Source organism: Callionymus lyra, chromosome 16 (genome assembly GCF_982586985.1).
Source record: "Callionymus lyra chromosome 16, fCalLyr1.hap1.1, whole genome shotgun sequence".
Classification (NCBI taxonomy): Eukaryota; Metazoa; Chordata; class Actinopteri; order Syngnathiformes; family Callionymidae; genus Callionymus; species Callionymus lyra.
The window spans coordinates 14,676,537-14,698,378 of record NC_141833.1 but is presented as its reverse complement, the minus strand read 5'-3'; the positions used below and the strand labels follow the sequence as shown (position 1 = coordinate 14,698,378).

General features: G+C 39.3%; 1 protein-coding gene across 2 annotated transcripts in view; it reads left to right on the top strand.

Annotated features, from left to right (window-relative positions):
* The first annotated feature begins 12,963 nt into the window (after window positions 1-12,963).
* The window catches only part of LOC148063838 (adenylate cyclase type 1-like), a 54,976-nt gene continuing 46,097 nt past the window's right edge, over window positions 12,964-21,842 (top strand). For both annotated transcript variants that reach the window (XR_015713547.1, XM_087811289.1), the window contains exon 1: window positions 12,964-13,991. Coding sequence is in view for 1 of the 2 variants with exons in the window: in XM_087811289.1 (XP_087667415.1) it covers window positions 13,389-13,991 (603 nt within the window). In the remaining variant the exon portion in view is untranslated. The remainder of the gene's footprint in view (window positions 13,992-21,842) is intronic.

The following is a 21,842-nucleotide window of genomic DNA, read 5'->3' as shown; positions in this document are numbered from 1 at the left end:
CAATAGATGAAATAAGATAAGATATCTAGAGGAATCATGTGTGTATGCGTGTGTGTATAGGTGTGTGTGTGTGTGTGTGTGTGTGTGTGTGTGTGTGTGTTATATTACAATTTTCTTCCCGAATGCAAACTGGCGGACGTGTCAGTGCAAACCAGGTCAACCACGGTGACGAGCACGACTACACGTCAGTGTTGCTTCCGTGGATCACAACATTCTCCGACACTAAATAATGTTAATATTACATGAGATAAGATCTAAAAACACATGTTTCAAGGTCAGTATTCAGTCAATATATACTGCGACTGCTGTGAGGGGAACTTGAATTGAAAGAACTGATGGAAAAATAACAAAGAAGATGAAGGAAAGACATATTTTAAAAAGGAACAATAAAACAAATAAACAATTAAATAAAAAATGTAGCCAAAATGTTGTTTTGTTACTCAATTCCAAGGATATTAAACTGAACTATGGACAAAAACACAAAAAGTGTGAGAAAATATCAATTCAACGATCATTTAATTTTTTTTTTTTTTTTTACACTTTCAAATCCTATTTTATTTTCGTTTTATGGTTTATATTTAAATACATTTATTAAGTCATTTAATTTACATTTACATTATACATGCAAATGGTCAGGATGTTGGTTCATTTTTGTGTCGTAAAACAAACCTTGCGCAGTCATTATGTCCTATGCAGCTACAGTAACAATGAAACCCCAAAAGATGACTGAGGACGAGAGGATACAGTGACTCCAGCAGCTTTTAAAGCTGATGTTTGTACATATTTTGGTTTAAAAAACAAATGAAAGCAGTTACGACTTCGTCAAGAGTCACTTGGTCGGTAAATTCTGCATCACCAGAGTGAAGTACTCGACTATACTACACATATATTAGTAATCGCAATACATCGTATTGTTGCCCCTGTATGGTGTATACGTACTTTACCACCAGGTTCTTGCTAATACACACCCCTGAGTAACCATAAGAACAACAATTTTTACCAAAAGGTGAAGAAATAAAATGTGATACTTGTTAAAAAACATAATTTAAGTCAAATTTTCAGTAAGACTGAAAGTCAAACCCTGGCTCACAAGAAAACAAATTAGAAAAATTGGATATTTAGGATGGAAATATCAAATGAATAACAGCATGGATGCTCGCTAGATTTATTGTTTCTGATTTAAGTATTTCAATGATCTTTTGTTTGTTGGTTTGTGTCAGAGTTAGCTTCACGCTGCTAGCTTAAAAATAATCTCCCTCTTCCTGAAAATATATGATACTTTCATGTTGTTTTCCTTTCGTTGGCTCTCACTGCCTGTTGAGCCGCTGACCTTTTAATAACCGCCGCTTCCAAAATAAAAGTCTAATTTTAGCCTGAAAAGTCTCTGAAACAAACCCAAGGCTTAAGCTGATGAGGCTGTTTTTTTTTTTCTTCTATTTTTAGCCGCTGTCATCTCTCGTTCGAGCAGGTCTTTCGTCGTGGTCGATCCACTCAAGTCCTTCTTAACCGATCCATGAACCGTTTAACAGGGTTGACCGTTCTGACAACTCCACACACGGTTAATCCCGCAGCCGCCCCCCCCCCCCCAACCCAACCCAGGACCACCCTCCCTTGGTTCTTCGAAGAGCATCAAGGACTGAGAGAGATGCATCGTTTTCATCTGTTTGTGTCTCGCCCTCGCCGAGCTAAACTGCAGTTCGTGGCCCTGATGGCGAGAGCCTTGTTGTTGTTGCCGAGAGGCTGGACCGGGGGCTCAGGTGCCGGTTAATCTACTCTAATCCAGCACTAATTAGGATCAAGGCGAGCGGCCACTTTCTCTGGGCTATTGATCACTCGCCTCTGTCTTTGCCGGGAGAAGCTTCGACAGCAACATTGGAAACACACACACACACACACACACACACACCCCCACACACACACACACACACACACACACACAAACACACACATGGGACCGACAGCCTCCATGTTTTCTTTCCTGAAAATGATACAAGGAAATAGAAATACACGTTTGTATTCTTGTGTTTTGAGTTGAATCACTTTTTCATCCCCAGGTGTGAGTTCTTATATCTGTGTACACATGAGTCAAACTCGTACCTCCTTTTTTATTTTTACTCTCCTGACTCACTCACATGTTTCAAATGTTAAAATCTTCCTCTCCGAGATGCAGTAAATCTCTCATCATGACCTTGTTTTCAATTTATTACTTACTATAAACTTCTTCCCCGTCTGGAATCTGGGCGAACGAGAGGTTATGAGGGCGGAGTCTATTATGGCATAATAATGGCTTCACTCCTCCTCCAGCCAGCTGTAATCACGCCAGCTTTGTTTATACAACGAGTCCCTTGAAGGTGGAGACTTCCGGGATTGATGACACAATAAGGTGCAATATCATTAAATGTATATTTTTATGCATATAGTGCATCGGATTATTAACCCCCCTAGTATCCAGAGTAATACCACACCGCCTGAAGGAGTAATTATACAAAGCCTCACAAAGAAATACCACGCTGCCTCATGGAGTATAACTACATAGCTTTTCGGAGTAATTCCTGGTCGCTTTGTGGAGTAATACCTTGGTTCCTTGCAGATTGATACTACAGAGCCTTTTGGGGTAACATTACGTTGACTGGTGGAGTAATACCATGCCGCCTAACAAAATAGTAAAACAGTTGAGTAATACCACAGTGCCTTGCAGATTAATACAGAGGAACCTTGGACAGTAATACTACAGCGCCCCGCAGAGTAATACCAAGGCACCTTGGGGAGTAATGCCATGGCGCCTTTTGGAATAATACTACGGTGCCTTGCGGTATAATACTCTAGCCCCTCACAAAGTAATACCGAGGTACCTTGGGGAGTAATACTACAGCGCCCCACAGAGTTATACAAAGACTCCTTGCGGAGCAATACCATGGCGCCTTAAGTGATAATACTACAACACCTTGCAGTATAATATTCTAGCCCTTCACAAAGTAATACAGAGGAACCTTGGACAGTAATAATACATCGTAATACTACTGCGCCTTGCGAAGTAATACATTGGTGCCTCGCAGAGTACCACCACATGGCCTTGTGGAGTAATACCATGCCGCCTCATGCAGTAATAAAACGCAACTGGTGATGTAATACTATAACACCTCGCGGAGTAATACCAAAAACATAAACTGTTCAAGGTCACTAAGTGAAACAAGTATTCGTAACGCGCACTGTCAATTCATGCAAAAATGTAAGGACTTACAGTCAGAAAACTATAGATAGTACACCATGACACCTGTGTACTATTTGGATGAATTGGTTAACCTTTGGGGTCAAGAAGGAAATCAAGTGGAACTAAAATCCGAGACGTCTAATTAGTTGGAATAATTTGGCTTAAAAGACGGTAACCCATTAAAGTGCTACTTTCGATATGAAAAGCAAAGGTTACACACTTTATTTTGACAGTCGACGTTCACTTGATCGTATCACTGCGATCTTTTATTCTGGGCAACAACTACAACACTCACCGACAAATACTTTTTCAACGAGATGCCGGTCTTGGCGCGACATCAGAGGCGTTGGTCCGATTCCAACCGTGTGATTAAAAAACGGCATCAAACATGAAGACATGAGAGTAAAAAGTGTAAAAACAGGAGTTGAAACGGAAAATAAGATCAGCCTCCATGGGCCCCCATATGAAGACTTAACAGGCAGAATTTTGCCTCAAATTTGTCATAAATATCTATAATTTATTTGGTACTTAAAACCCATGAGGCGTATAATATGTTTCTAAAATGATTTGCTATGATCTTCTGATGGTTGGAACACTGTGTTGTGAGGTAGCATCATGGGTGTCATGCATATGCAGCGTCTCTCTCGTCATCTGACCTGAAGTGTCAGCGGCTCAAGAGGGTCTCACAATGGGAGGCTGTCGCACTTGAATCTCATCGCCTGCACCTGACGGCCATCGATCCACGCTCGTGCACACAAGTGCCGAACTATTGTGAGCTCCGACAACAACAACAAGTTCTCGACCGTGTAGTTTAACACCTCGGTTTTTTGGGGAGTCGATTGTATTTTTGAACACATTTCGCGTCTCCACTTTTTTACCCCCCCCGCCCCCCTTTAGACGGCCGCCTCTCTGGGAGGGTAATGTGCGTCGGTTCATTAGCAATGCTGATGTGGACGGATGATAATGCGAGGTAATAGGTTTTGCTACCTAATAGATACGAGACGAGGAAGATGATAAGCAAAAGGTTACAATCAGCAGCTGTCACCAGGAAACTGGACCATTTGTACCAAGACTCTGGAAACTAAACCTAAGTGTGCAAATCAAAAATCTATATTTAGGTTAAGTCCCGGAATTATCTTATCTGTTAATTATCCATCGATCCACTGTATCCATCCATCCATCCATCCATCCATCCATCCATCCATCCATCCATCCATCCATCCATCCATCCACTGTATCCATCCATCCATCCATCCATCCATCCATCCATCCATGTCCATCTACTATATCTATCCATATCCATCCATCATCCATCCATCCATTCACTGTATGTATCTATCCATCCATCCATGTCCATCTAATTTATCTATCTATCCATCCATCCATCCATCCATCCATCCATCTACTCTATCTATCCATCCATCACTATTCATCTACTGTATCATCCATCCATCTATCCAACTGTACTCTACTCTCATCCATCCATCCATCCGTCCGTCCCTCCATCTATCCATCCATATCCATCTTCTCTATCTATCTATCCATCCATCCATATCCATCTTCTCTATCTATCCATCCATGTCCATCGAGTATATCCATCCATCCATCCATCTACTCTATCTATCCATCCATCCATTTTCATCTACTGTATCATCCATCCATTCATTTTAATCTACTGTATCATCCATCCATCCATCCATGTCCATCTACTATATCTATCCATATCCATCCATCCATCCATCCATCTACTCTATCTATCCATCCATTAATTTTCATCTACTGTATCATCCATCCATCCATCCAAATCTACTCTACTCTACTCTACTCTACTCCCATCCATCCATCCATCCATCCATCCATCCATCCATCCATCCATCATATGTATCCATCCATCCATCCATCCATCCATCCATCCATCCATCCATCCATCCATCCACTGTATGTATCTATCCATCCATCCATATCCATCTTCGCTAATCAATCCATTCATGTATATACTGTATCTATCTATATCCATCCATACATCCATCTACTCTATCTATCCATTCATCAATATTCATCTACTGTATCATCCATTCATCCATCCAACTCTACTCTACTCTCATCCATCAATCCATCATCCATCCATCCATCCATCCATCCATCCATCCATCCATCCATCCATCCATCCATCCATCCATCCATCCATCCATCCATCCATCCATCCATCCATCCATCCATCCATCCATTTGTCACAAACGTCCAGTTTTGTTATTCGTAGCTTGTGCTTTGAAACTGATCATAATGATACGATGTCTTATAATACTGGCCTAGTACACCCGCCTGTCATACCCATAATGCACTGCAACTGTCAGCACTTTTAGGGACTGTTTTTTACTTTGTGTTCTGAGGTCCTAGATATTTGTACAAATGTGATTTTGTTTTTGTTTTTGTAAGGTTGTTTGCAAATATTAATACTTTAACGAACGTCCTTTTACTTTGTTTAGGATTGTTATTGTTATTCTAGCCTCCAATGATCAATCGGGAGAGTGACATTGCATTTGTGTCGAATGAAAAAGAAAATCTGGCGGATTTTTCTCTCCCAGACTGCAGTTTTGTTTTAGTAATTACGTGTGCATTACATCTCCAGACGTGAGAGATTGACCGTCGCCGGTTCCTGCCTCGGGAAGGAGTCGAATATTTTCAGGCCGTGCTTTGAGAAATTACCCGTCGTAGTCCTTCCATTTACCCATTAAAAGTTAAAAGTTTTAGAAGGCAAAGCTTCGTAACTTCTCAATCTTTTTGGTTGCATGTCGAACCAAATGCGTCAAATTTTTCCTGCCATGTCATTTTATCTTGTCCACAAATGCATAAAGCTTCCAAAAATGCCGATGGAAATGTTATGTAAGCAGTTAGCAGTTATGTTAGCAGTTAGCAGTTAGCAGACTGCTGTGACCACAACAGGAAAGGTGATAAACATCATAAGAAAATATTTATCTTCTGTAAGAATCAACAAAAGTGGGAGTACAATCGATGTACTTTGAATCCAACCATATTTTCAACTATACTTGAGCAATAACCTAAAAGTAAAGAAACCATCACTGAAGTCCTTAATCTGGTGATTGCAGGAAACAAAGCGAAAGTACAGGGGAGATAAGGGTTATTTTCCTTTCACATTTTAATTATCGCTGACATTAGCTAATTCACAGCATTCATCACCGCGCTCTCCGGGGTCTGCTCAAGCTGTTTCATTTCTTGGTGTTGAGCTGAGAGTATTTGACCGGCGACGCTGGAGCCGCGCAGAACACCAGTGTAGATGATCAGACGATGAGAGAGGAGGGAGAACAGGTGACTCGAAATGCTTAGGACTTTAAATAATACAATACAAATGATGTACAGCTGAAGTGTTTGAGTCAAGTGGTGACTCTTCCAGGTCGGGGCTCCATATCCCAATAGTGTACATTTAAAAAAAGGAATATACTCTATACCAGAGTGTTACAAACCCTTATTTTTACACCACTTACCACTTTAGTGTAGACTTTATTTTCAATGGCCTGTAGATACAAATAGCAAAAATAAAATGGCACGACTGTCAATAAAAATAAGCATCAAAATACATCTTACTTAAGCCTTGGACTAGTTTCTCTAAAAGAAGATGGAACCATATCAAGCTTATGTTACGGATTGATTTAGTAAAGTTGACCAAAACAAGGATGTTGACTTCAAAATTCAAACACTGTGTTGAATAAAAGAAAGTAATAATCAATACTAGAGAAATTAAATATATTTTTTCGTATCAAATGCCTCATAAACAAGTACCTCGCCCCATCCCTGGCGGTTGAGGACGATTTCTCAATATCAAATATGTTGTGTTGTGTATTTATAAATATGTGTCCATCAAATTGATAATGTAGTAGCCTAAAACAATCTGAAATATAAACGTGTCTTAAAACCCTACTTAGATACTACTTGTATTGGCATGAATTTGGCAATACAATACATATTATGATAAATAGTGTCAGTTTAAACGTGGTCATATTTGTATTATTGTACTTGACTCTGGTGTTGCAGAATTTACAGACCACATGACTCTTGACGAAGTCGTAACTGTTTTTATTTGTGTTTTTTATAAAACTAAAATATGTCCAAACATCGGCTTTAAAAGCTGATGGAGTCCACTGTATCCTCTCATCCTCAGTCATCTCACAGGATTTAATTGCTCCTTCAGAGGCAAAGGACATGATTGCTGCCCTCTTGTGGTTAATAACTTTGGTGAAAAATGTAAATATAATTTAAAAGCAAAAAATAAATCGATTCATTGCTGTTGAACATTGATACACTATAGTGAACAAAATATTGCGATAAATATCCTCAACAACTCTACTAATAACTACCTTTCTGAATATATATTAAAAGCTTCAATTGTCTAAGACAGAATGGTCACAATCAATCACAAATGGGACCGAAATCTTTTAGCAGTCTTAGTTGGGGGCCAAACGAAATGTATATTTACCAAACAAAAAGTACAAATCTTGTTTTGACATTGTCTTTTCGTACTTTAAGGCTCAATCTACGTAAATGTTGTTCTTCACCGAACAAACTTTAGTTTTACTCATATTGTTGACGAGCATAATCTCTGTCCCTTATCTTATCTTAAAAACTGACATCTTTAAAGTTCACCATCAACACAAACATTCAGTTACTTTGATTTTGAGCCAAACATCCCGCAGGCCATATAAAATGACTTGGTGGGAAAGATTTTGGCCCCCGGGGCCATTAGAAGTTCGACTGCTGGTGGACCAAGTCCAAATGATAGATACTGACCAGATCTTGATGTGGTCAGTTGGTAGTCCCTGGTCAGTGAAGACCAACCCTTACATTACTACTTAATAATGTTCCCTCAAGGGAAGAAAAACCATAAACAGGGCATGAACCAGATGTCGATTTTGGGCTAAAAACGGCGCAAAAGTGATCAAAACGAAGACAACCGAGTAACATGAGAGAGGAAATGTAAACAGCTCGGGGGGGCAACCAGGCTGTTTAGTCCAATTCAAACTACAAATGAGGTAATGCAAATATGTGTCTCATGCATAATCTGCTGTTTTACATAATTTAAGAAGCTCCGTTTGTTTCCATGTCTTGTGCCTTAGAGGATTTGACTGGGTGAAGATGAAAGAGACGGAAATAGAGTGAGCAGTTGAGATTCACGTCCACACAGATGGAACCGACGTGACCCTGATGCGTGGATTTATGGCGTCAACTCCCCCAAAGACCTTTCCTTCGACCCCCCCCCAGAGACGACCGGGGGAGTGTGACGGTGCACTTAAGTCAAAGGCCGGTGCAGGTAACACTTTGGACGGGTCAGAGGATCCTGGCGGGGAAAAAAAAAACATTCCGACCGTCGCACTCGTTTAACCAGAGTCCCACAAACTGCGAAAATCCATTTGAATGTCAGATCTTCATCTCGCCGCTGTTCAGTGTTTGACATTTGCATCAAGGGAATGTGAAATGTCTTCCCAAACTGAAAATCGCCGCCGCTCGTTATTGAGTTTAATGTGGCGAGCGGCCGCACCAGGAATATTGATAAAGTGATTAGGAAGATGGCAGGAAATCGATGGCAGATTAATTACACCGTGGTCAACAGACTATAAATGATGACAGTCTGGTTTCATTTGCATCTCACCTTCGTCCGGTCAATTTATACACTCGGCAGGTTTTTCTGCGACTCAGCGAATAGGAAACTCTTTTGAGAAAAAATGTGGGAGCTTTTTTTTCGATGAACACATTAGCCTCAGGCCAAATAGTTGGATATTTAAGAGGACAATAGTTCAGGCTAGTTCACCAACTCTCTGATCTTGAGGGTAATTTCTTAACAATTCCAATACATGACCCTTCAACCTGTCGCTAACGTTGAGCTAACGCACATCTATGGTGCACCTACGACAGCCAACTGTAAATACTGTAAGTCTGAAGCCTGCCCCTTCTGGTGAATGTACAAATTACTTCCTACAATGATTTCAATCTTTTAGGAATCACCTCCCCATGTTAACGTTAGAAAAAGACTCACCAGAAGCTGTACTTTTCACCATTGTAACAGATACAACGATGTATGTAACAAACAAATAACACAAATATAATTAAAGGAAGGAAATGTAACAAGAGCGCCCTCTATATAAGTAGCCAGTGGACACGTGGCGGGCTAAAGGTAATGTTGACATATATGGCTTATACACATAAAACATTATATTATTATACGTTATTTATTATTATTGTATTACAGCATGTGTAGAGGTGCGCTGCGGAGGAACTACTTTCCTGTCCTGAAAGGTTATTTCCTTGTGCAGTTACATTTAGACTTAGTGTTTATTATCTATTTCACTTGTATGTGTACGTATGTATTTTCTGTGTAAACTACTGTGTAATAATGACACGACACGTGGCGTGCCAAAGCATGCCTAGAGAAGCGCCGCGGAGGAACTACTTTCTTGTCCTGAACGATTATTTCCTTGTGCAGGAATAAAGAAAAAGTTTCGAAAGAACCTCCAGTTTTATCAATAAAGTTAACACAATGCAGAGTTCAACCAGTATTTGGACCAGACCATATCTGCAAAGCAACGGTGGTTACACTAGTCAGCCTTTTTTAGCCGTTTAGCTTGGACAGACCACCTAGTGTTTTTTGGAAAATTGGAGACTTGGAGAATTTTATTTGCGCAGTGCAAACAAATTTCGACAGGGTAGTATTGTCTCAAATCAATCACTGCTGCTACACACTTGACCAAAAAATGACTCGACAGCTTCTTCTTCTACTACTTTTTAACGCTGATTTCAAACGTAACTTGGAACCCTATCACCGACACTTGACAGCACTTTTCACCAATTGAAACAAGTTATTAAGTTGTGTTTTGTTGTATTATTATTCTTGTCGTGTTGTTTTGTGGTCACATTAGTGTTTTCTCAAGACATTTACGTCGGTATCTGCTCCGAAGACGCGTCGTCAGTGACGTAGCTTCCGCTTAGCATCATCTACGTCGCTAAGCTGTAGGCCGTTGTGGGTGGATAGTTTCCATTGATCCACACTCAATTTTCTGAAATCATTCATTCCTCGTACTATTAGATTGTATAATTCTGAATTTGGGGGCGAGGCAAGGATGATGTTATTCTATGTTAATGTTATTTTTTTAAATGAAAAATTGCTGTATTTGCTGTGTCTAATTGGAAAACAATTTAGTTATATCCATAAAGTTCTACCTAACCTAATCTTTGTATCCTGTGTTATTTACTTTGATCTATGTTGTTTATATTTGCATTTTGTCATCTCCTTGCTTTTTGTTCTTTTTATTGCATTTGATTTTTTTTTTTTTTTAATGAAACTATCGTCTGCTGTGAACTAGAAACCCAGTTACCCGAAGGAGAGGGATTAATAAAGTAAGTAAGTAATTTGTATTTATATAGAAGTTATACTTATAACTAAGTTTGGAAAAACATCTTAAGACACCATTTATTGGTACATCTGACTTCCAATTATAGTGATTTCCTTTTAATTTTTCTTCTTCTTCTTGCCACATTTTCCTTCTCCATATGTCCAACCTGGGCTCTCATTAGATGGATAGATCAAAGGAAATAACACAAAAAAAAGATACTTTCACTTCGCTCCTGCCCCCAAACTCAGAATTATAAAGTCTAATAGCACGAGGAACGAATGAGTCCCTGAGTCTATTAGTGTTGCATCATGGGAGGAGCATTCGTGCTCTCCATCTGCTTCCCTGCATTATGTATGAATGGTAAACAAACACACCTTTGATCTTGTGTTTTTTAATCATCCGTCTGTCCCTGATTTTGAATCAACTTTCTTCCTCGTATCTAGTATACGTAATAGTATCCGTCTACTGTCCAAACAATAGACTCTAAAGTTCATCATGTATAATCTGAGCAGACACACCGAGTCATCCTAATCTCTTTTTTAAAAAAAAAAAGAAAATACATGGATGGCATTTGCTTTATAACCCTCCGAAAAAATGTCTTCCCTCGTCTCGAGGCTTCGGATCAGAAAAGTCAACAGTCCCATAACATTTAGACAGAGAAGGTAACAGAAGGCCTCGGCGTCAAGTGCCGGACTTTGGCATCGACCGTCCATCTGTCACTTTTCGGGGGTCCGCCTGCGACCGATCACTCTTCCTGCCTTCGTAATGAAGCGGGACAAACGTCCTGAATGCCAAGCGGATCCTTATGGCGAGTGTGAATCCATGGCATGGAAGGAGATGATGTATATGGCGTGTGGGCTCGTCGTTGTCCTGTCGTCGGTGCCAGACACACAGTTTCTCCTGCTGCGCGAGCGAGCGAGCGAGTGAGTCATGAGCAGAATAACCCAATCTCTTTGTCGAGATTAGATTTGCTTTAACGACGGGGAAAAGTGTGTGGGCGGATTCTGTACATTGTGGCTGTGCTTTTTTTATTTTTTATATTTAAATTAAACGTATGAACCCACATAATAATCATCCACACCACGCAGATTGAACAATGAGGTTTTCAAAGATGTGAGTGAATCACCTCCAGTCCTGGTCTTACGTCTCTGCAGGACGTGGAACAAATAAACAAACGACTTAAGAAATTCTGACAACTCTTTATTCTATCCTCATTGTTTTAGGGTTTCTCAATATAATAGGAAAACAAAAAAACTACTGCAACAAGGAGGAGATAATAGTGTAATTTAATCGTGTATTTAATAATAAAACAACATTCAAAACACATTTCGTTTAAACATATGAAATAAATCAACAATATTATCAAAGTAAAATATATTTTGTTCATGATTTCTTTTCTTTTTCAATAGATCATTTGCACAGCCCAGTAAGAATATCTCGTCTGCTTGACATTAAAAATAACTCATTAAACAATGTTTCTCCCCCTGAACTTGTCTATTTATGGAAGAACATCAGTGCCATCCGAAAATTATTTTTTAATTGAAATGTTTCTTGGTAATTTCAGGCATTGCATTTATCTGAATAATTTAATCATTTTGAATTTGTTTCTATTGAATAATTGAATAATTTGTATATTGAAAGCTTACATTTGTTTTCTTTCAGTATTGAATTAAAACATTTCAATATATATATATATATATATATATATATATATATATATATATATATATATATATTTTTTTTTTTACACATAGAGTTTGATATTCCAATTCCAATAATTCAAAAATAAATGTTTTTAATTCAACGTTTCTTAATTTTGGAGCCTTTTAAATTCAATATAATTCAGCCAATAACAATAAATACTTTTTATATTGAATAAAATGAAATACAAATTCTATTAAATAAAAAATAATGTATTTAGAAAATAAATTTTTGAATTATTGGAATCAAAACACAAAAATCAATGTGTAATTAAAAAAGGAAACTCGTGAATCTAACCCTTGTGTTATCTAACCCTTGGCCTGAAAACAAACGTGTTTTTGGTATCCCTTGTGTTTTTCTCCTGTCTCTGGCTTCCGTAAATACACATGCAGTGGTGGAGGTCGTTCAACTTCACCAGGAGACAACACAAGGGATACCACAAACACATTTAATCTCAGGGCCACTGCGATCACCTTGACCCCGAGATAACACGATTCAACCTTTCTATATACAAAGTACTCAATAATCAAATAACAAGTACATGCTTGGAAAACAACATCATCATCTTCAATTTAAAAAAAATCAAAGTTTCAACATTTTTAATGTTAAATGTAAGCGTCAGATTCTACTTCTATATATATCTAGTGGTGAGTCTCTGCTCGTGTTCACATCGGCGCTGAGAAGCTGAGCCTCAGTCTTATCTTCACCTCTTAATGCGCAGGCGTGATCCCATCTGAGTCGCGCAACACACACACACACACACACACACTAAAAAAAAAAGCAAAGCTGTGTTTCCATCTGAACCGGACGTCGTGCGCGCTGCTCTCCATGTGGCGCTCAAGCCAACGACGCTCGGCTCTGGATCTTCCCCGTGAATCCGACCCAGAGATGAACGACCGCCTCCTGTCCTCCTCCTCCGACGTCCAGAACCAGAACCACCAGCCTACCTGTGGATAGTGCGCGCGGAGGGGGATCCGCGTCCTCGTACCCCCTTTTTTTTTTTTTGGTTGTTGTTGTTGTTGCGCGTCTTTTTTGGCCGCGCGTCCGCCGCCCCCCGCCAAGCAGGTGCTCAGTTTATGAATGGCACTGGCATGGAGGAAGTACCGTTTCAGAAAGTCAAAACCCGGCGGAAGAGAAGTCACTGTCCCCCGGGGGTCCCGCTGAGCAGCATCGCGTGCGAGGACGAGTTCGACTGCAAGGAGCTGGAGTCCCTGTTCCAGAACTACAACCTGAAGCTGGAGCAGACGTCCACGCTCAAGGCTCTGGCCGTGCTCATCTTCATGTCGTCCACGCTGGCGGTCCTGGAGCTGCTGTCCGGCCCCGCGCTCACCGTCTCCAAGGGGTCCCACCCGGTCCACTGCGTGGTCTTCGTGTCCCTCTTCATCGTCACCAACGTCAAGTACCTGCAGGTGACTCAGCTGCAGCAGATCGTCAACCTGAGCCTCCTCTTTGGCTTCACCTTCTCCTTCCTCTGCTGTCCCTTCTCGCTGGGCGCCATGGGGATGGAACCCCCGACCTCCCCCGAGCAGGGCATGTGGCAGCTGATCCTGGTCACCTTCGTGGCGTACGCGCTGCTGCCCGTGCGGACCCTCCTGGCGGTGGTTTTGGGGATCATGGTCAGCGTGTCGCACCTCATCGTCACCGCGACCTCTGTCAAGACGCAGAAGCTGTGGAGGACTGTGAGTAAACTCAGAGTACTTTGGAGAAAAATACACAGTGTAATGACTGATACTATTGCATGAGGAATACATTTTATATTTCAGTTATTGTTGACCAAACAATACAAGAACTTATTCCTGTTTAACTACAAATATTCTTCTAGAATAAATAGTGTTGATGTTTCAGTTATTATTTTAACAACAAGCACATAAACAAAACAATAAACTAGTCAAATATTATAGAAAACAAAAAAAACACAATATTTTCCTTAACGACAAAAGAATAAACTATACTTATTCTAAGCCAGTGTAATTACTAATATTATTTAATGAGGAATACATTGTATGTCCCAGTTATTATTCAACAAACAACAACAATAACTTATTCTTACACCAGTTTAACTACATATATTATTTTATGAAGAAGAAAAAGTGTTTGTGTTATAATTAAGCTAAAAACAGCAACATGTAGAACAACAAAAATCAAACAAAAACACACCAAAACAACACCAACAGCACTCAAATGAAGCCTAAACCAGTATAATTACGAATATTATTTAATGATTAATAAATAGAGCATGTGTTTCAGATATAATTTGCCCGACAAAAACATAAAAGTAAACATAAAACATATTTTCTTTAACAATAAATACCATAGCTTAATCAAAACATGGTTATTACTAATAATATTTTATTAGAAATAAATTGTATGTTTCAGTCATTGTTTACCAAACATCAACAACAAAAACAATCTATTTCTGAACCAGTTTAATTACAAATGTGTTTTTATGAGAAATAAATAGTGTTTGTTAAAGTCATTTCTTTCAACATATAGAATAACAGAAACAAACAGAAACATTTATTGACAATAAATAAACAACTATAATAATTTTTAACATAAAAGATTATACAACACAAACACTTCATCACCATAACCATCAACAGACCAGTAATAAATAATAATAGTAATAAATAGTTGATATGTTTCAGTTATTATTGACCAAACAACAACAACATATTTTATTATGGTTGTTTAATGATACTATCCTAATACATTTATCAGATGATGATGATCAATAATTACCAATCGGGCGACAAGTAAAAAACCCCATAAAAACCAAACATAATAAGATGGTTATTGTATTAAAAATATTATTTTAAACAGGCCTACGATGGGCGACTGCTTTGGTGATCGCAAATACACAACTCAGCTTACAACAAAATATATAGTTTTCCTTACATATTATTCATATATATTTCTTGACACTACACCAGAAACAATACGACTACTACTACTACTGCTGCTGCTACTTCTACTACTACTCATAATACTGATACTTATAATACAAAGATGACATTAAGCAAGAATAAGAAATACAAAGGAACTTATGTTTTTATTACACCAGTGAGCTTTTTATTTAACAAAAAAAAGGCATAGAGACAGCGCATACCTCTGTCAAGGAGCAAATTTAAAACAAAGACATAAAAAGACAAACTACCCAGATTCTAAAAAATGTGTAGGCTAAGACAAAAAACCAATAAATTTCCTGACTGGGAATCGAACCCTGTGATCTAACCACTAAGTCACCAGGTAATGAAGTCAGATTTACCTGCAAATTAAAACATTTTTTTCTGAACAATAGTACAAAAACAATACACAAAATATCCTTAATGTATATTTAAGTTTAGAAATTGACTTTTCTGATATAACAGTTTTAGTTTACTTTAGCATTCATCACATTACTGCTAAGGGGAAATCTTTTTGTGCAATATTTTACTTTTATATAGAGAGCAATGGTCCAAGAATAGACCCCTGAGTCACCCCATAGCTGCTTGTTGTAGTTTCCCCCAAAATAATTAAATTAAGCTACAAATAAAGAAACAAGATAAAATAGACACAACAAAGACAAACACCTGATTCTATTGTAGAGTTACATCATACTGCTAAAGCTAAAATCAACGGAACCCCCAACTAGTAAAGTTAAATTAAATATACAGTTTTACACAAGTTGTCGTTTGATGATAATTATGTTCATCTGCTCAAGACGCTTCTCGGGTCATAGTTACAAGTCTTTCTTTGCATTCCTTTGATCATCAGAGGGAGAGATTAAAAATACTTTTCATTAGGTAACAGGTTTGAAAAGAAGGTGTTAAAAAATGCAAAACGGATCTTTAAATTATTCAGATACTTACAACAGATACAACACTTATCAGTGCATATCTGTAGAGTGTATTTTTTTCATTTTGAAGCTATATTTGGTTTGGTACCGCCCAGATATTTCACAGTATATGGCAGGAAGTGGCCTGCAGGCTGCAACAAACGCAGGTCAGGCTGCTGACTTCAGCACTGTGGACAGCTCCCAGTCGCGCACTTGTCTCTGTTTGATAAGCGCTTGAATATATTTCTCCGGCGATCCCCCCTCGAGACCACTCCGTCTTTAGGAAGCTCGATTTAATCCGGGTCTGCGAAGTTCAACGTCTACCAGCCGTTTGTGTTCTTCACGGAATCTCTTTTTGATAATGTGACGGTGAGATCGCTCTCAACACTTCCTTGTGGTTGCAGTGAAAAAAAAAACAACAGAGGCAGCAGTTTGGCTTCACATTAAGGAGGACCCCTGTGGGGGTTTTGTGGGAGTAGTTGTCGGAATACAGCCCCCCAGTTTAATTGACACAGAATAAACTGTTTCCCGTTAACGGTAAAAATACGATTTCAAATATCGTAAGAACATTAAGGAACAATTGCGAGGTTTAAAGGGACCATATATTATATAAACCAGTGGAACTCGACTGTATCACAAGGGAATAACCAAAATTTCACTAATATTTTAGAGTAATCTGCATCTTTTTGGAGTTACAGGCAGACATGTCACAAACAACGACCACTTTTCTTCATCCTTCTCTTCCAAAAAGACACTTTAAATCATCCAGATGCCTCCGTACTGCTCGTCTGTATCTCCTAATCAGACCCGACATAAGACATTTTTCAGAAGGAATTAAAGAAGTCTATATTGTCTACTGTTGACAATATGATCTTTTTCCTGTTTGTGTAGCATTTTACTGCGTTAGCTTCTGCAACAAATAGAATTCCTTTCAGAATGATTGATCTTGTCGAAGCTTCAATACAAGAGGGACTTTATAGACGAGCACTATGGAGGTATTTGGATGTTTTAAAATATTGAACGGACAAAAATAGTGTGCGGACATACATTTCTGCCTATAATAAAAATAGATAAACCCAACCGTTATTCAACATGAAGGTGAGTAGAAAAGGAGTGAATTTTGATTTCTAAACAGAACTTTTGGCCAACAAAAATGGTCAGCTTGTAGAGAATTAACCAAGTCAAACCAAGCCTGCCAAGTTATTTCATGTGAATGGCAAGACGGTTTTGCTAGAAGAAGATTCATTGTTCGTTATATTGCTGAAAGATATTAAGAGGCAATAAGTAATAGTAAATCGTGCAGTGGTGCATTTACATCAGGTTGAATTGAAGTGCAATCAGGAAATTGGCCATGAAACCCATCTCTAGGAACAGAGACCATAAACACCTACAATATGCACTTTTTTGCAACTTTAAATAACAGTAAAACCGTTTGTTTGGGAAGAGATAACAAAAATATTTGGGATCAAGCCTCCTCGAATTCAATCAGATTCAAACTTCCTGTTACAGAAAGTTTGGTAAATATACAGTTTTTGTTCGGCCCGTGACTTATATTCTTAAAATACTTCGGCCCCTCATATGCTTGAGTCTTATCCAGGAGAAAAATGTAATAGATTTTAACGACACAATGATGCAAAAGCATTATCTGAGGATCTGAACAACCGGCTCAAGAGATTATGGCCACAGATGAAGATAGGAATCGTGCGAAAAAAAAGAAGCAATTTGACTCACGTAAATGTCAATTTTGTTGATATTAAGCCACAGCATTACTGCTCCTTTTTCCCCTGTAGGGGGTGTCCATGGTGATGACATCACAATAGAGGTTAAAAAGTGTGACCTACACACGAACACACACACTTTTGGTTTTCCGCATCTGGACAGACCACAAAAAGAATGCTAGTAATCAGGGCCGGGTCTAGACAGGCATGTATGAGGGGGCAGCCACAAATCTTGAGGGGGCATTGTGCTGTTACTTACTTACTTACATGTAAGTTTGAGGGGGCACAACATTTATTTGAGGGGGCCAGGCCCCCTCTTGCCCCTGCCTAGACCCGGCCCTGCTAGTAATTTGAATTAAATACTTCTTTTTTTTTGGAGAACCATAAAAGCTATTGGAATCGGTTTTCTCGGGTCAAAAGATTAGGGTCTTGAGATATTGTCAGAGGTCAAATAAAACTTCTACCTCATAGTATAACATCACAAGATAAATGAGAAGCAGTACATGGGAAGTTTTTGACAAACACATCCGAATTTTAAAAACATATTTGAACCGTTGCTAAGAAGATAAACCTCCTGATTTAGAAAGAATAGCGAGACCATTTGACCCCTCAAGAATTGGTTGTGATGATGTCATACACGAGACCGTCTCCGCTGATAAATGATGTCGAGGAGACGAGACGGGGATTGAGCAGCCGGGGTGGCGTCCTGCCAGCGTCGGAAGTAGGGCGAGCATCACACCATCTATATGCTTGAGTTAGGCCGAAATCAAGACTGTCATTTCGCAAACAGAAAATAAAACCGTTCTATATTTAATCATATCGTCCTCACTGTCATCAGGTTTGAGTTTAAAAAGACCTGTCACGTCAATCACAACCGCTTTCCCATCAAGTCAAGTCGGCAAAAATTGTGCATTTCGTGGCAGATTGAGATTTGTTCAGTTCATCGCACTCTTTGCTGATGACGCCTGCATTTACCAAGGAGATTGTTTTCTCTGTGTGTGAGTGATGAGATCCCTGTCGTAGCCCATGTGAAGGACAGTGTGGGACCAGAGATAGCTAATCCATTAAGCTAGGAGATGAGCCGTGTGAGGCGTGACCCCGGCAGACCTGTGCTGACCTCTAACTTATACTTACTGCCAACCAGTCTTGTCGCTCCTAAATAACTGACCCGTCAACCAACTAATGCTCGCGGTGTGTCAGCAAATCCACATTTGTAAATCTTCGCTATAACCAAAATGCTCCTTCAAAGACGAGCATTGAATCGACATTTTTATACCAGATCAAACAATAAGTGGGGCAAGACCTGTAGCAAGAATGTTCAAAGACACATTTATTGGTTCAGTAGCCAAGTATCCAAGCTATTTACAGTTGAATCAGACTGTAACTCCACCAATACATACACAAATGGTTTTCTAGCGACTGATTTACTTACAGTTTGATCTCCAAGTTCATGGTTAAGAAGGGTTAAGAATATAATAGAAAATTAAATATTATTATTTTATTATTTTTAACACATGCTGCATCTCCAGGGTGTGAAATAATTGTTACAAAATGATACAAAATAATCCCAAAAAACCCTCTTTTTCTTCAGTTTACTGACACCAGACTGTGAGGTCCGGGATCGAGGTCGACCCAAATGCAGAGTGGAATCACAGCCAAAAAAAACAGAGTTTAAACACAGGTTTAATAAAAGTAACACAATAAAAAAAATAAACAAGAGTCCCGCGAAGGATTGTCCAGCATCAGTGTCCAGCAGAGAACAAACTTAGGAAACAACTGGAAAACAAAAAGAGCGTCAGGGAAAACACACACATGCTAATAATCATGGCAAAAATCAGGCACTAGGTGAACTAAGGTGAACAAAAATAGGAAATCCAGAAAGTCGAACAAGAGGAAAATGTGACATACTGTACAGTAACAATCAATAAAGTTCTACCTAACCTATAATTTGGCGCCTGCTGCTGGGAAAGATGCGACTTTATATTCTTTAGCTGATGGTGTAATTGCTGAATAGCTGCAGCTGTTGCAGCAACAGGCACAGAGGTTCTAAACTCGTGCTGTGTCTCAAATCGCATACTACTCTTAGTATGCTAGAAGTTAGTGTGCATCAGTTTAGTGTACGTACTAACTAGTACGCAAATTCTCCACAGATAGTATGTCTCAAATCAAACACTGCTGCTACACACTAACCGGAAATCACATGACAGCTTCTTCTTCTACTACTATTTAATGATGTTTCAACCAGCTGTTGGAACGCTATCGCCGACACCTGCTGGCAGCACGTTTTGCAAGTTTGAAAAAGAAATAAAGAAAAAATATGAGAATCTAAATATTCGCGAGATATTTACGCTGGTATCAGCACTGAAGACGTGTCGTCCTCCTACTGCTGCTGAAAATGCACCTGTAAGTATATGCATATATATGCATTTATATATGACGTAACTTTTGTTTAAAACGTCCCTAAGATGGCGGCTGTTTAGTGTGTTTAGTGTCAGTCGAACCATGCTCAGTTTTGTTGGCGTGTTAGTACGCCAATTTAGTGTGCATGGAGCACTAAATTTTGCATACTAAAAATTGAGACGCACTAACGCACTAAAAATACTAACTTTTAGTACGCTAGTATGCGATTTTGGACACAGCTCAGGGGTCTCCAAACTGGTCCTCAAAGGGCCGGGGTGGCGAAGGTTTTTGTTCCAACCAATCCTGAGGACTTATTTTAACCCAATCAGGTGTCTTAGGAGTGTAATCAGTTGATTGTCAGTCAGGTGTTGCTTGTTTCAGCCTAAAGCTAATTGGTTAAACTGTAGATGCTTGACCGGTTGGAACAAAAACTTTTGGCACTTTGAACGAGAAGAGAACGTCACATACCCTAAGGCGTGGATTATAATCTGGCCGCCTGCTGCTGGGAAAGACGTGCCTTTATAATCTTCAGATGATGGTGTGGTTGCTGAAGAGCTGCAGCTGTTGCAGCAACAGGTGCCGAAGTTCTAAACAAATTAAAACAAGCAGAACAAAACAGGAAGTGTGTCATGACACAGACATTTCCAAAGTCAGGCCAGGGGGCCATTTGCATCCCTTTCAGCAGATTTTATGCGGCACTCGAGGTGTATTATTAAACTAGAGTTGAATTTGTTTATTTTTTAATACAACTTTTAAACGTCACACAAGTTCCCGTGAGTCAATTGGAAATGGACACAAAGGAAGTGTAGATACTAATTATTTTTGTTCTGTCTGTGAAGAAGTTACTTATTCTGTGTTGAATGGTTTGATGTTTCTTGAAGGAGTCAGTAGATCATCAAACACAGAGAGGAAGATCGTTCCAAAGCTTAGGAGCAACAGTCTGGAAGGATTTCTCTCCTCTGGTCCTGAACCGTGTTCAGGAACCATCAGTAGATTCTGATCCACAGACCTCAGAGCCCGAGCTGGGGTGTAAGGCTGGATCAGATCACTGATGTAAGGTCTGACCTTGAATAGATCTGAAAGTAAGAACCAGAATTTTAAAGTTGATCCTGAAAGAAACTGGCAGCCAGTGAAGAGTTTTAAGGATTGGGGAAATGTAAGTTCTTCTACTAGAGCTGGTCAGAATTCTCACTGCAGAGTTCTGTATCAACTGCAGGCGAGACAACTAAGCAGAATCTTTACACACTTTACCAGTTCATCTAAGGATCATCTGCAGCATCATCTGTTGCACTTTCTGATGATTAAATTCCTTTTTTATAATTTTCTGTTAAGGAAAGAACTTTAAAATAATTATTAAATGAAATCAACCCACGGTACGTCACGTTTGTCTTTAGATCCGAGTTGGCTTCAGTGCGTTCCTCGTCTGCAGAGATCCTGGGATTAAAGGCAGCGGTCCATGACAAGGACATGGGGAAATGGGTCGAGTGAGGTCAGGTGAAGCTGTTGAGAGACTCGACCACGGTGACAAATGTTAGGAAGCCTTATCTAGTGGAAAGGTCATGACACTAATCAGAACCTTGACCTGAATTAGAAGG